The sequence below is a fragment of the Borostomias antarcticus genome, assembly GCF_949987555.1.
Source record: "Borostomias antarcticus genome assembly, chromosome: 8".
In the NCBI taxonomy this organism is placed as follows: domain Eukaryota; kingdom Metazoa; phylum Chordata; class Actinopteri; order Stomiiformes; family Stomiidae; genus Borostomias; species Borostomias antarcticus.
In genome coordinates, this window is record NC_140241.1 from 7,197,705 (window position 1) to 7,212,704 (window position 15,000).

Below are 15,000 nucleotides of genomic sequence, written 5' to 3' on the forward strand. Positions count from 1 at the left end.
TCTCTCTTTCTACTACTACCAGTACTGTACTACTACTACTACTACTACTACTACTACTACTACTACTACTACTACTACTACTACTACTACTATTACTAGACAGAAAGTGAAGTATAATTGTTAAATGCATCATCCCTTTGACATTCTACTATGCAAGCTCTCTAAGGGTCAATGGCCACAATTTAACATGGCCGCCACTCAAGGTCAATCCAATGCCGCGTAAACCGGAAGTGAAGTCTTGCTCAATGCATCATCCAATTATTTAACTATTACAATTTAAATATAGTTCATTCATAAAAGACCTGTATAGATAAAGTATGGCTAGGTCATACAGTATGCTGAGAATTAAAATTTAATTCAACAACTGTACATGTTGGTAGTTGTAGTACTGTATTACTAGAAGTAGTTATATTAGTTATAGTAGAACTAGCAGTAGGATTTATAGTAATTTATAGAAGTTTTTAAATTCATAGTAGTTAGTAGTTATAGTAGTACTATCAGTAGTTGTATTAGTACAGTAGTTATAGTAGTAGTAGCAGTAGTATTTATAGTAGTTTATAGCAGTTTTTATATTTATAGTTATACTGTAGAAGAACTCGCTGTAGTTGACACATCCGGCTGTGACAGCTATCCTACCTCACATTTTCTTCAGGAAATGTACTTTCTTGTTTTAATTGTAAGCTTACAGGCATGTCTAACCTCCAGAGAACTGGAAACAAAGGGGTGATCCAGAGGCACAAACAAATATACCAAACCCCAAAAATGACATCATCATCATCTTCAACTATTTATAGCTTACACATCCTCTTGAAAAATACAGTTCTCTCACAAACACCCACAAAGACACAAAACACACACACACACACACACACACACACACACACACACACACACTCTTCCAGTACGTACGTCAGGCAGGTTCATGATGAAGTCGTAGGCGTTAGCCTCTTGCGTGGCCTTCTCGATCTCCTGCTGCGTGACGTCCAGTCGTCCGTACCTGATGTTCTCGCCGATGGTGGTGGCGAACAGGATGGGCTCCTGGCTCACCACGCCGATCATCCCCCTCAGGTAGCTCACGTTCAGGGAGCGCACGTCATGGCCGTCCACGCTCACCTACACGGGGGACGAAACCATGCTCACGCGGAGGCGACGCAGAAGCGGGCGCAGGGTGAAGGCGGCCGAGCAGCGGCGGCGTCTGTCTATGAACATGTCGACGGCGTGCGACGGCTTTCCCCGCTACTCACCGATCCCTCTTGCGGGTCGTAGAATCGCTGTAGCAGCTGAACTGTGGTGCTTTTCCCACAGCCACTGCTGCCCACCAGGGCTATGGTCTGACCGCTGCGCACGCTAAGAGACATGCCATTCAGCACCTACAGAGGGGAGACAGGAGAGTGACACCAGACAGGGAAATGGGATATTTGAACTGTTCCAGAAGTTCATGTGCAACTCAGCGTTTAAGAAGATACCATGTAAGACAACTGTGTGTGTGTGTGTGTGTGTGTGTGTGTGTTTGTGTGTGTGTGTTTGATAGGGTTAACCACAGCTAGTCATGCAGTGAACAGTCATACCAGTAACAGCCATTCAGTAAAACAATTTCTACAAGCAGCATGTCAAGAGAGGCGGACCTACTTTGACGTCAGGCCGCGAGGGGTATGTAAAATGGATGTCCTTGAACTCAATGTTTCCTTTGATGAAATCAGGTTTGAAGCCGTCATCTGAATAACTGTTGATGTTAGGTTTCTGAAGAGGAGAAAGATTACAACAATGGGAACCTTTAGTGACTATCCACACACTGTGTGATAGGAAAAATGCCCTTTGGTTTAGATTAGCTCACTGCACTGGTAGCGGTGTATAAACATACTTCAAAACTACTGGTTCTGTTCATGATGAGCCCTTAGCTTCTCCCGCTCTCTCTCACCATCCTGCCCTTCTACCTCAGAAAGACAATGGAGGGAAGAGTGTCGGGTCTGGATGGTTGATCTGAGCAGCTTGGCCCTGCTCCTGTTTATTTTCTCTAGTCTTTGTGTTTCAGCACAGCTCCCTCTCTTTGCCCTGTGTTCCAATTGTGTGTGTGTGTGTGCATGTGTACGTGCATATGTGCGTGTGTGTGTTCCTGTTATGAGTGAGGTTGCGGTCTCTGTAGTCTCTGTGCTCTGTGAAGCTTAGCGTGAGTTTGTGTGTTTGAGCTCTCCCAGGGTACCTCACCCTTCTCAGGTTTACCTTGTGTTTGGCCGTAGGGTCTGTGTGAATGTCATGTGTGTGTGCTAATTGTGTGTGTATGTTGGGGGGTGACTTATGCATCTAAATTCCTTGAATATTACTGTACTGAGTGTACAGTGGGCGGCTGTAGCTCAGGAGATAGAGTGGGTCGTCCAATGATTGTAGGGTCGGTGGTTCGAATCCCGGCTCCTCCTGACATGTTGAAGTGTCCTTGGGCAAGACACTGAACCCCAAATTGCTTCCAATGAGCAGGCTAGCACCTTGCATGGCAGGTGCCGCCATTGGTGTATGTGCATGTGTGTGAATGGGTGAATGAGAGGCCTTCATTATAAAGCGCTTTGGATACTGTGCAAACTGGATTGTGATTCTGTGCAAACAAATTGTGATACAAATTTGGATAAAGCACTTTGCATACTGTGTTTACTGGACTGCTATACAAGTGCAGTTCAGTCCACACAGTATGCATGTATGTATGTGTGTGTGTGTGTGTGTGTGTGTGTGTGTACACCAATACATGTGTAGTGTAAGTTATCAAGTGTGTAAGTGCAGTCTACCTGTCAGTGTATGTTGTAAGCATCAGTGTATGTTAGTGTACTGTATGTTGTAAACAAATTGTGAAACATTAACAAACGCATACTAGCTCATTCACAGCTCAAACAGCTCATTCATGGGTCAAACCAGTTAACTCTTGAAATACTTTTATGATTCAAGACAAAGTTCACCTCAAAACAGAGGGTCCAAGTGTGTGTGTGTGTGTGTGTGTGTGTGTGTGTGTGTGTGTGTGTGTGTAGAGAGTGTGTGTAGCTTTTTTAGCCTCTCTTACTCTGAAATGTAATGTAATGTATTGCTTTATAAATGTTCTTAGCCGGTAGACAAACATACTCTGGAGCTTGCTCGATCGCCTTGTTGAGAGGGGTCAGGGAAGAATTTTTACAGCTCACTTATCTGGCCCCCGGGTGATTACAGTTTTTTTGCTTCCCTCTGGAATATGTAGAGAGTGGGTCGTATGCCCACCTCCCTTGTTCTCTGTAAAGCGCATTGTGTTGCCTCTGGGTATGAAATGCGCTATACAAATAAAGCTTTGATTGATTGATTGATTGATTGATTGATAGAGAGGTGTGTGTCTCACGTTGTCTATGATGTTGTAGACCTTGTGTGCAGCCCCCCTGGCACTGGCGAAGGTCTGAAAGTTGGGGGAGGTCTGTCCTAACGCAAACGTCCCAATCAAGACCGTAAAGAACACCTGGAGAGAGACACAGCGCACCATGGTTACACACACACACACACACACACAGCGCCCGCCATCACCTTCCCAAACACCAATAACATTCTGTCCCACTGAATTGAACTGCTGTACGGTAAGAGCACTAGATTGTGTTGAGCTTTATTGTTGTTGTTCTTTTAAATAATATTTTTATTGGAAAATTTAATCTTACAAATGATGGGTAAACAGTACAAAATAGGAGTCCTTATATTATTTTTTAACTTTAATCCCTGTTTGTGGTGCGTTCAAACAGTAAACTAGAACAACAACTCAGCCCCCACCCATGCCAAACTCTCAGAGAGACAAAAGGAAGAAAAAAAAAGAGACAACTAAATAAAATAATGTTTTGTTGTTGTTGGGAGTTGGGTGAGGGTTATACTCACAGTGAGCACAGACCCAATGGTGTACTCTCTACTGAGAATGAGAGTGCTGCCGTACCAGAAGGCCAGGGCGTACGACAGGTAGATCATCAGAAAGGTTAAGCCCATGGCGAAGTTAGCGGAGATGGCTTTCCGGATGCCCATGTTCTTAGCATCTTCCAAATTCTTATGATACCTTAAGTACACACACACACACACACACACACACACACACACACACACACACACACACACACACACACACACACCACACACACACACACACACACACACAGATAGGTTAAGAGTGGGATGGAGACAGCAAAAGCTGAGCTGAGAGTTGATTGGACAGACGGAGAGTGACAGATGGACAGAGAGAGAAGTCCTCATCATAGTCAATCATACTGATTAAATTGTCCTCCAGCGGATGCTATAATTCAGAGCTGCAGTGACTTGCAGTGTATTTTCTTACAGGAAATTCATTTATAGAACAGTATTTCTTGGCTCTTAGCAGAGTAATGACTTCAGAGGCAAATGTGCACTGAACATATGTCTACCTTTGACAACAGCACATAAATACAGTGTATACAGATGCAGGATTCAGATTGCTTATTGTTACATCTATACTATCATTGAGCTACCCTCTGTCTGTCTGTCTGTCTGTCTGTCTGTCTGTCCATCTGCTGTCCGTCCCTCTCTCCAGACTGTCCTTGGACACCGTCGACCTGACATTCATATTTGGCACGGGGGGCCTCAGGGGTCCCGGATAGACCGTGACAGGGACGGATTTAAAAAATAAATAATTTACGTTTTGGCTAATTTTAACATAAAATACTGATCCAAGCCACCAGCCAATAGAAATATTTCTCTGAATAGAACCCTGCGCTCAGCGTTCCAGCTGCCTACTCTAGAATTATCTAGAACACAATATAATGACAATAAAAACTGTAATAATTTATTAATTGTAATAAAGAGACGTAATAAAAGACTATAGTTTGCTTAAAGTGTATAGTGTGTGAAGGTGCAAATGTGCATTGTTGCATGTGGGTGTGTGTTTGTGTATGTACAGTGTGAGTCTGAGTGAGCCTGTGTGTCAGTGACACAGGTAGGCAGGCAGCAGGCCATTAGTGACCATTGTTCAAGAGTCTGACTGCCTGGTGGAAAAAACAGTCCCCGAGCCTGATGGTCCGGGCCTTGAGGCTGCGATACTGTTTGCCAAATGGCAGCTGCTGAAGCCGTCCAAGGCTGGCTTCAACCCTTAGCATGGAGATACACACGCACGCACGCACGCACGCACGCACGCACACAAACACTCGCACACCGACACAACATACACAAATACACACATACACACACCTTTCAATCTCCCTCTGTTGTCCACTGAAGGCAAAGACCGTCCTGATGGAAGACAGCACCTCCTCGGCCACAGCGCCGGCCTTGGCGTACGCAGTCTGCTCCTTCGACGTGAACGACGTCAGCACCTACAGGCACACAGGAGAGAGGAGGGACTGGGTATGTACGTATACAAATAAAGCTTTGATTGATTGATTGATATGTGGGCCTTTCAAGGAATGTTTTCAGTGTCAGAAAATCAGTGCATTCCTCTGTTAGTCTAATTTGTGTGTGTGTGCGCGTGTGTGTGTGAGTCTGTGTGCATGACTCACCTTGCTGAACACTGCGGCACATATACCCAGCACCGGGCTGACAGCCAGGATGACGAGGGTAAGCTTCCAGCCTTTGATGAAGCCGATGATGAAGGCGGCCACAAAGGAGGTGAGCGACTGGATCAACATCCCCACCTTGTCCCCGATGCCCTCGTTGATCTTGTAGATGTCGCTGGAGAGAAGACGAAACGGTATAAACCACACACACACACACACATTATGAGATGTACAGCGCGTGTGTGTGTGTGTGTTACCCACTCGGTGAGGCGCGTGTTGAGCTCCCCCGTCTCGTTGACGTCGAACCAGCCGATCTCCTGCTGCATGATGCAGTGGAAGAAGAGCTTCCTGATGCGTTTGACCTGCCGACCCGCCGCCAGCGTCCAGAAGGCCACCTGCATGTAGGCCGCCACCAGCACCCCAGCCCCCATGATGGAGTAGTAGATGGCATAGCTGGGCCACAGAGAGACATGGTATCACATCAAATCAAACTTTATTTGTATAGCGCATTTCACACACAGAGGCAACACAATGCGCTTTACAGAGAGCCATGGGGGGGTGGATGTCCCACCCCTACATATTCCAGAGGGAAGCAAATAAACAATTCACCCAAGGGCCAAATAAGTGAGCTGTACATTCTTTTCCCTGACCTCTCTTAACGTGACGATCGAGCAAGCTCCTGGAAAATGTTTGTCTATTGGCTAAGAACATTTACAGAGCAATAAATATGGGCCAAATACTTCATAGGAGAGACATGACTGTCAGTAGAGTAGATAGTTACAGAGATGCTGTTTACGTAGGCCATTATGTGTTAAACACACATACTGTACACACACACACGCACACACACACATGCACGCACGCGCACACACACACCCACACTGGGAGTACACAAGTAATTATAACACACACAACCTGACACCCAGATGACATGGATGAATGATAAAGACAGAGAGTGGCTGTCGAGGTCTAGTTGACTGTTCTCACCGGTTCATATCCATCCCCAGGTCACTGGTAATGTCTGCAGTGGAAAAGATACGACTTCAACTTTAATTACTCTCTAGGTTCTTCTCTAGTGTGTGTGTGTGTGTGTGTGTGTGCGTGTGTGTGTGTGCGTGTGTGTATGTGTGATGCAACGGGACTCACTGGTGAAGTTCTGCTGTGACACTACGGAGTCCGTCACAAAGCTATCGGTCATGTCACCAAACACAACGCACATCAGAGGCAGAACTGTCCCATTGGCCATGGACATGACCGCCCCCAGGAGAATCAGCAGCGTGTCCCATCCATCAGCAAACCTGAACTACACATCCCAGGACAGGCGGGGAGAGACGGGGAGAGAAGTCAGGTCAGCGTTAAGAGAGAGGATGAGATGGGCAGGAACTGAGCACACAGCTACCGCTCGGCCGTCAGCGGACGCTCTCTTTCAGAAAGACTTCAAAGTCCATGCGAGGCTATTATATTCTCACAGCAGGGGAATAGAGGAAAGAGCCCGCCCAAACCTCCCCATTTCCCTACAGCCGTCTGATATAAGTTCCAACCTTACACACACACACACACATACACACACACACACAAACACAAACACTAGGAATAGACAAGTAATTACACACAAACACACACAGACACACAACACACATACACGAATATGCGCACATGCACACACCCGCACACGTAGGCTACACAGCATGGGTTTGGACAATGCTTTATCACTCACTTGCTGACCTGAGTATAATGATCAACAGTCTAAAACAAAAATCTCCAGGACCTTGACAGTCTTTTTGATTGGTCACACAGTGACAGTGATGAACACAGCACACAACACACACATGCTTTTTCTTCAGGTGTTGCCGGTGGAAATTGTTCCCTGTATTTATTTATGTAAGTGCTCAGTCCAAGTCCTGATCAAGAGCATGTTTTTCATCTTGGGCTCTTTGTGAGGAAACCCTTGCGAACATGGGGAGAACATGCAAACTTCACACAGAAAGGCCCGGGAGACCTTCTTGCTGTGAGGCGACAGTATTAAGTACTGCGCCACCCTGCCGCACGGGAGCGATTTTGGGGTTCAGTGTCAACTGAAGGACACTTTGGCACAATGCCGGGAGCTGGGATCGAACCGGGGACCTTGCAATCGCCAGCCGGCCTCTCTAACTCTTATCAGTAGCCTACAGTCACCCAAGAAATGGACACTGAATTGGTTATACAGTATATGTGGCATACAGTAATCTAGGAATTCATTTTGTGTCTAGACATTAAAGGTAGTTTACACTGGAGTTACTCACCAGAGCAATAGGGCCAACCATAGCCAACTTTGGTTCTTTCTCCTTTTTACCTTTCTTTTTATTATCATCCTTCTTGCTATCACTAAAGGAAACGGATACAATACAATCTTATTTTACATGAAGCCACAATCAAGAGCAAACAAAAACAACCACATTATATAACTTTCACTGTGTGGAGTAAATAGGGGAGATATCACAGTTTACCTAATGTCCCCATTTTTGACATTTTTGTCCCCATTTTGGTCCTTCCCGTCTTTCTCGTCCATGACTGGGTCCTGCTCCACACAAATCAGATGGATATGCACCAGATTCAGGCAATACTATCATTCTCACGACTCAGGACAACTAAAGTAACTTTGCCCATTCAACAATATCACTTGATGTTCCGTTTTGTTCAGTTTAACGACTAAATTGAAAGAGACATGACAGTTCTAATAGTCAACTATGCGATATGCCTGTTTGTTTCTTTATAGGCTGCATGCTACACATTTTGAAATATTATGTTAGCTGTCGGCTGTGCAGTAGAATGAAAAGGCGGCTGGATATAACGGATTTATACTCACCCCTTTTGTCCTGCAACCGTGCTCCACCACCCACCCGGATTCGTTTTTTAAAATCCTTGCTGTATTCAGATTCACCCTCGCCCCTTCGCCTCTCCGCACCCCTCTCTATCTCTTGGACTTGACACGCACTGACCATAAAGGGAGAGATGAGGCTGTTTTATAGGCTAGGCCTACGAGGTTACATCACAGCCGCCGGAACGCCCCCCTAACGCGTAGGATAGTACCGGTAATATAGCCTAGAAAACACTGAAGAAATAGGAGGCAGGTGAATAAACTCAGAATAATAATTACTTTCACCATCATTATCAGATCAGCCAAGATAGCCAATACAACAGTCACTAGAAACATGTACTGAATTGAAAGGACATGCGTGCGTGTGAGATGTGTGTTATCAGATAAAATTAAATAACATATCAAGAACTTTATAGACCCAGGACCAGGTGGCGGGATTACATCCCCGCACTGGCCTGGGAGCGGCTAAAGGTTCCCCAGGCAGAACTGGTTGATGCTGCCAGGGAAAGGGATGTATGGGGCCCCCTGCTGGAACTGCTGCCTCCGCGACCCGACACCGGATAAGCGGATGAAGATGGATGGATGAATGGATGATGAACTTTAATAATAACCCGGGTGGGGGGACGCTGGGGAAGGGGGCGATGATATACAGAATACATCAGAGTAGCCTGAAGATCACCGTTATCACAGTTTGTAATATTTGTATTTGTAGGCTATTTATTGATATGGAATATGACCTCAGGACAGCCGCCCATATACAGCATTATAGTTTCACCCTAAAATCAACTTCAAAATGGACAACCCTATAATTCAGTTTTCCAGTGAGGTAGTTAAAACCTTACAGAAACAGTTGACCTTTGATGGGGCATCCCTACTAGCATGTCCCATAGCCGTAACCCGTCCCTATAACCGTAACCCGAGATTGCTGTTCCCTGGGTTCAGACCCACATACGCTGTTGCAACACCGGCGCATCTGGAGAAAGACACGCTCTGCACTCCTCCGGGCTTCCATCCGGTCTCGCGGGCAGGCCAACAGCAGGCGCGCGCCGGCTCCCCAGTATACCCCGGGCCAGAAGGTGGGTGTGGTCGCTCTCCAAGGACTTGAACCTCCTCAGGACCGAATCTAGGAAACTGTCAACTCGTTATGTCGGCCCCTTCGAGATTAGGCTGCGATTAACCCCGGTGCGGTCCGTCTGAACCTTCCTGCTACTTGAGTGTTTTGGATAAAAATAGCCTAATATAAGTGCAGTCCAGTTACCATTTGATACAAGGTTCCATCTATCCCCAATGAGGGGCGCTCTTTCTTAAAAAAAAAACAATCAAACAGCAGGGGATTTTTATTTATTTATTGAGGATTTGTGTTCCAGAATTAAAGGAAGCAACAAAAAAGGTAAAAACTCACAAGTAAATATGTGGATGGCCAGTCAAGGGCTAGCAACAGCTTTGGTTTTCATAACAATCATTCCCCAACAATTGGATAGATATAGCCTAGGCCTATCCAATAGGCTAGCCTACTACACGGGGAAGGGCGTGTTCGAAATAGCTTCAAACATGTTACTGTTTCAATGGTAAGCTAATGACATGACTAAATATATAAGCTATACATTTTTATATTATATCAGCTGGGGCGCAGCGCGGCCCTGGCTTGCGGTCTGCTTCCCCGAGCTGCACTTTAAGGTGTAGCCTATTAGCCTTATTCCTAATTAATAAATTGCTTTCTTTGAATTTAAAGATGGAGAAAAAAAGACTCGATAGAAACTGCTGTTCCATATATTGAGCCTGAGTTCTAAATTCACAAGAAGCCTCCTACCCCGAGCCACACGTGACCAACAGTAGGCTAATTAGGCCGGGGATCAAGCACTCTGATCTGAATCTGGGGTTTGAGCCCCCATCCCTTCCTCGCCCTCAATGCTTGGCGGCTCCTTCTAACCGACCTCCCTGTTGCCTCTGTCAACAAACCAACCATAGCGTAGCATAAGCTACTCTTCGCCTTCGATTCCGAGAGCAAACAAGTGAGCGCGCCAAGTGACGCAATCGATCAAAGAGCTTGTTGGCGGCGCGCACGGGAGATCCCTGCTCCTTACGGAGGTAGGCTAGCCTACTGCACAAACTAGACCAGGGTGACACGACTCGAGCAAGCAGGAATGGCATCGCTTAGCCTGGGGCTGCATCTAGCCCGCAAGAGGGGCGCTACCAGGAGTGGGGCCGTGGAGAGGAGGAATCTTCTCACTGTTTGCAGGTAATCCAGGCGCTTTATCGTGACCATGAGTCATTGATGAAAGGAAATAGGAGAACCGCATGTGAGTGTCTTGAAATATCCTATGATATCAAGTATAATTTCTAAACAGCACACGAAGGCTGCCCTGACTCTCTGTCTTTTGTCTAACTGTGACAGGCAACCCCGCCTTCGCACTCAATTTATATCATAAAGATTATTTGCCATTACTCTGGTGCGCAATATCGGGATCATCAAATTAGTCTACTGCCTATGTCTGTTCTAGGCAGACTATACAACGCATGGATCTTACCGTAGGAACTGATAGGTAACAATTCTCTTCCACTACCCATGTACGTTTTCTCTCTCTCTCTCTCTCTCTCTCTCTCTCTCTCTCTCTCTCTCTCTCTCTCACACACACACACACACACACACACACACACACACACACACACACACACACACACATCACATCCTACAAGCCTTAATTAAACATTCATACAATCACAGTTCAGTTTCCATAATTACCTACGGTGTACCTACACTGTACCTGCTCAATATGGGTGTATTGCTGCATTTGAATGACAAATTCAGCCAGTTGTTCAGCCAGATGATCAACAGAAAGGCTTTAAATTGCAATGGAGTAGTGACATGTGGTGGTGGTGATGGTGTGTGTGAGTGAGAGTGAGAGTGAGTGTGTGTGTGTGTGTGTGAGTGTGTGTGTGTGTGTGTGTGTGTGTGTGTGTGTGTGTGTGTGTGTGTGTGTGTGAGAGAGAGAGAGACTGTGCATGTGTGTGAGTGAGTGAATATGAATGGTGATGTCATTCTCTGGGTGATCTCATGCTGTACCATCCTCTCATGGAACGTGATATTAGCAGATATCCCTGGTTCTTATTAAGAAAGTGAAGAGATAGATAGATCTAATCTCATAGTCCTGTGCTGTAAGGTGTTTGCAAGGAATTATTAGAAGAAAAAAAACAACTACTTGCAGTGTATGATATTGAGATTGTTTTATTGGTGGAAGGCAGATACTCCTTCTAATGGAAGGTCAAACAGCTTCCCTCAATAACTATAGGTTCCCTCAACTCTATAGGTTCCCTCAATAACTCTATAGGTTCCCTCAATAACTCTATAGGTTCCCTCAATAACTCTATAGGTTCCCTCTTGCAACCACCTGTACACCTCTATCATTTCTCCATCTCTCTGATCTCTCTCTCGGCTCTATCTCTCTTTGACACACACACACACACACACACACACACACACACACACACACACACACACACACACACACACACACACACACATTCTGTACATTCATATCCCTGGTTTTCATTTTGTCAGGAGTAAAGAAGAGTGCCCCTTCGTTCACTGTTGATTTCTGGTCCTCTCTCGCTGGGTGCTGCTGGGAAATGTAATTTATGATCACTTATGTTCAGTCAGGTTGGTCTGAGGCTGAAGGTGTGTGTGTGTGTGGGGGGGGGGGGGGGGCAGAGAAAGAAAGGAGAAAGACAGGCATGGAGAGGAACAGAGAGTGGGAGAATAAAGGGGGAACATTGGGAACGTGTTTGGAGCAGGACAGGAAGCTATGATAACTGAACCTGGTGAAAGCACTCTGTAGGAATGGACGCGTTCTAAACGGTGAAGAGCTTTGTGGGTCGACGACGAAGGTGTTGAGGTGGTAGAGCTGTGAACAATGTGAGAAAGGGGAGCAGCCCTGTACGGACGCACTGCAGTTCATATTCTGTAGAGCTCAGCTCACTGTACAGTACGTGTTCCAGCCATGGTACCGTTTTCAGTATAGGTGAGGGGTGTCTTTTCATGTCTTGTTTTCAAAGCCTTGTGTTCAGCAGTGTTCAGCACTGTTTTTTGTAGAGGCATTGTATCTTGACGTGTTTGTGTGTGTGTGTGCGTGTTTGCAGTTAGAAAGAAGTGATTCCCCTGGTACCCAGCGTAGACAGATGTAATTCAATAACCCCTCCTGAGCTCCCAAACAGCTGCGTCACCTGACATATTACTGTAGCTCTGCTTTGGGCAGTTTTTTCTACTGTCAGATATGGTGAGTTTGTGTGTTGGTTTGTTTGTGTGTGGCAACCTGTTTTTTGACCTGCATAAGTCCTTTCCTAATCCACTTTTTTTTTGGGGGGGGGGGGGGGGGGTCCTGAAGCTTTGCCCACAAACACCAATCAATCTGGCCCAACCAAATCATCTCAAAACAATCCAATCAAATATTGGAACGAAACCACCAAATCACAAAGTAAATTAGAATTCCATTTGACCCTAAACAGATGGTACACCAGCTCAGTGGCCTTGCGGTTAGACTGTCCGCCCTGAGATTGGGAGGTTGGGAGTTTGATCCCTGGCCAAGTCATACCAAAGACTGTAAAAATGGTACCAAATGCCTCCCTGCTTGGCACTCAGCATCAAGGGTTGGATTGGGGGTGAGTCCCTGCGACATACTAGCGTCATGTCCAGGGAGTGGACTTGTACATCAAGCTGCATCACGCTACAGAAACAGGAGATAGGCTCCTGCCCTATGGGAACATTGGTTCTCAAATGCTTACTTACTTAGTAGTACACAGTGACAGGATACCTGACTGTCGGGTTCACAGAGTTGTTGAGACAGAATCTCACTTTTTACTATACTGTGAGAAATATAAAGATTTGAGAGACATTTTTTTTGCTAAAATAAATAATATGTATCCTGAGTTTATTAATCTCCCTGATCATCAAAAACTGTCATACCTCCAGTATGTGGCGAGAGAAGTCGGTGTGCAGTATTACAGTATTACAGTATTACAGTATTACAGTATTAGCTGCTTAATATGTTGACTGTGGGAAACAAGGGAAACAAGTTCTGTAGCAAATATTTGAGTGACTACATCTATACAAATATTACCAGCTCCCCATGTTATTATATTATTAATTGAGTTGTTGTTAGATGGTTTTCATTGTATTGTTGATATTTGTATATTATTGTATCTACATTTCTTATTATTTGTCGCTATTAGTCATTTATTTTTTTTACTGCTTTGGCAACATTTCAAACATAGGTTTTTCATCATGCCAATAAAGTTTATTTGAATTTGAGAAAGAGAGAGGGGAAAGCGAAGGTTGTGTGAGTGTGAAAGAGAGAGGAGCATGGGAGAGAGAAGGTAAACACTACAGCACAGAGAGAAGAGGAGCAGTCTGAAGGACAGAAGCTCAGCTGATTTTAGAGCATCTGGGAGGTGATGCACTCTGTGTGTTTATTCTGTGTGTGTGTGTATGTGTGTCTCTCACTTTCTCTATCACTCCAGATTCCCACGTCATGGAAAAAAGCTGAAACGCAATTTTCCGTCCTTCTCCAGATGAAGCTCCCGACTGATCACCAGTTACATCACTGTGTGTACACAGCTCTACTGACTGCACTGAGAGTACTCCATCTTCTCCACCTCTCTATCACACACACACACACACACACACACACACACACACACACACACACACACACACACACACACACACACACACACACACACACAAACACACTCTTATCACGTACACTTAGTCCATTAACTCCCCTCTCTGGTGTATTACCTAAATCCAGATTAGCAAGGTTCAGGGCACCTGACTCCCAGTGGAGGTGTGTGGTGACTGAGCACACACACACACACACACACATACACACACACACACACACACAGAGTCCATCATCAGCCGCACCGATACCACAGGGCGCTTGACTGTGTGCACTCACACTCTTATTATTTTGTTTGTGTCATGCTACTGAGAGGCTGTTAGATTGAACCTTTATGACTGGTGGTCGTGTGGAAAGTCTGTTTCCGGAAGCCTCTAAATCCGCTGCTCACTTGGAGATAATCTCGTCTCCCCAGAGAAAGATTAGAAACGTCTAATCTGAGAGCCTCCGTGTGTGTGTGTGGCGCGCGTCTTTCTGTGTGTGTGTGCGCCTGTGTGTAAACTACGCTGCTAAATGTTCCACAGGGACACAATGTTCTTTTAAGTGAGCGCTATTGTTGTTGTGTGTGTGTGCAGGTTCTCAGTGAAAACCCTGCTTGACCGCTCCTGCTTCGAGACCGTAGATGACTCCTCTCCAGAGTTCACCAACTTCGTCTCAATCCTAGAACACATTCTCAGTCACAGACTCAAGGGTATGCCTCAACACACACACACACACACACACATACAAATCCATGATTGTTGATGTTAAATATAGTCAATGAATAAAAAAAAAAATCAAATCCGATTGCCTCCATGCCACAGCCCACCAAGTATTGAGTGTATAAATGAACATACTGTACAATCATAAAGATTAAAACAAAAAAGGCTTGAAATATTTCACTTTGTGTAATGGATCTAGAATATATGAAAGTTTCACCGTTTGAATTAAATTATGGAAAATTATGGACTTTTTCCACAATATT

At 45.3% G+C, this 15,000-nt stretch overlaps 2 protein-coding genes across 3 annotated transcripts in view; one reads left to right on the forward strand and one right to left on the reverse strand.

The window, feature by feature from the left end:
• abcb4 (ATP-binding cassette, sub-family B (MDR/TAP), member 4) overlaps positions 1 to 8,465 on the reverse strand; it is an 18,826-nt gene extending 10,361 nt beyond the window's left edge. Inside the window, exons 1-13 of the mRNA XM_084441570.1 lie at positions 8,350 to 8,465; positions 7,991 to 8,061; positions 7,787 to 7,868; positions 6,651 to 6,807; positions 6,492 to 6,525; positions 5,766 to 5,957; positions 5,508 to 5,679; positions 5,200 to 5,324; positions 3,868 to 4,039; positions 3,350 to 3,463; positions 1,630 to 1,740; positions 1,245 to 1,370; positions 910 to 1,113 (exon numbers count right to left, since the gene is read on the reverse strand). Of these exons, the coding sequence (XP_084297696.1) occupies positions 910 to 1,113; positions 1,245 to 1,370; positions 1,630 to 1,740; positions 3,350 to 3,463; positions 3,868 to 4,039; positions 5,200 to 5,324; positions 5,508 to 5,679; positions 5,766 to 5,957; positions 6,492 to 6,525; positions 6,651 to 6,807; positions 7,787 to 7,868; positions 7,991 to 8,052 (1,551 nt within the window). The 5' untranslated portion in view covers positions 8,053 to 8,061; positions 8,350 to 8,465. The remainder of the gene's footprint in view (positions 1 to 909; positions 1,114 to 1,244; positions 1,371 to 1,629; positions 1,741 to 3,349; positions 3,464 to 3,867; positions 4,040 to 5,199; positions 5,325 to 5,507; positions 5,680 to 5,765; positions 5,958 to 6,491; positions 6,526 to 6,650; positions 6,808 to 7,786; positions 7,869 to 7,990; positions 8,062 to 8,349) is intronic.
• A 2,040-nt stretch (positions 8,466 to 10,505) lies between these two features.
• The window catches only part of rundc3b (RUN domain containing 3b), a gene marked incomplete at both ends in the record, with an annotated part of 9,591 nt that continues 5,096 nt past the window's right edge, over positions 10,506 to 15,000 (forward strand). For both annotated transcript variants that reach the window (XM_084441733.1, XM_084441734.1), the window contains 2 exons: positions 10,506 to 10,600; positions 14,612 to 14,727. In XM_084441733.1, the coding sequence (XP_084297859.1) occupies positions 10,506 to 10,600; positions 14,612 to 14,727 (211 nt within the window). The remainder of the gene's footprint in view (positions 10,601 to 14,611; positions 14,728 to 15,000) is intronic.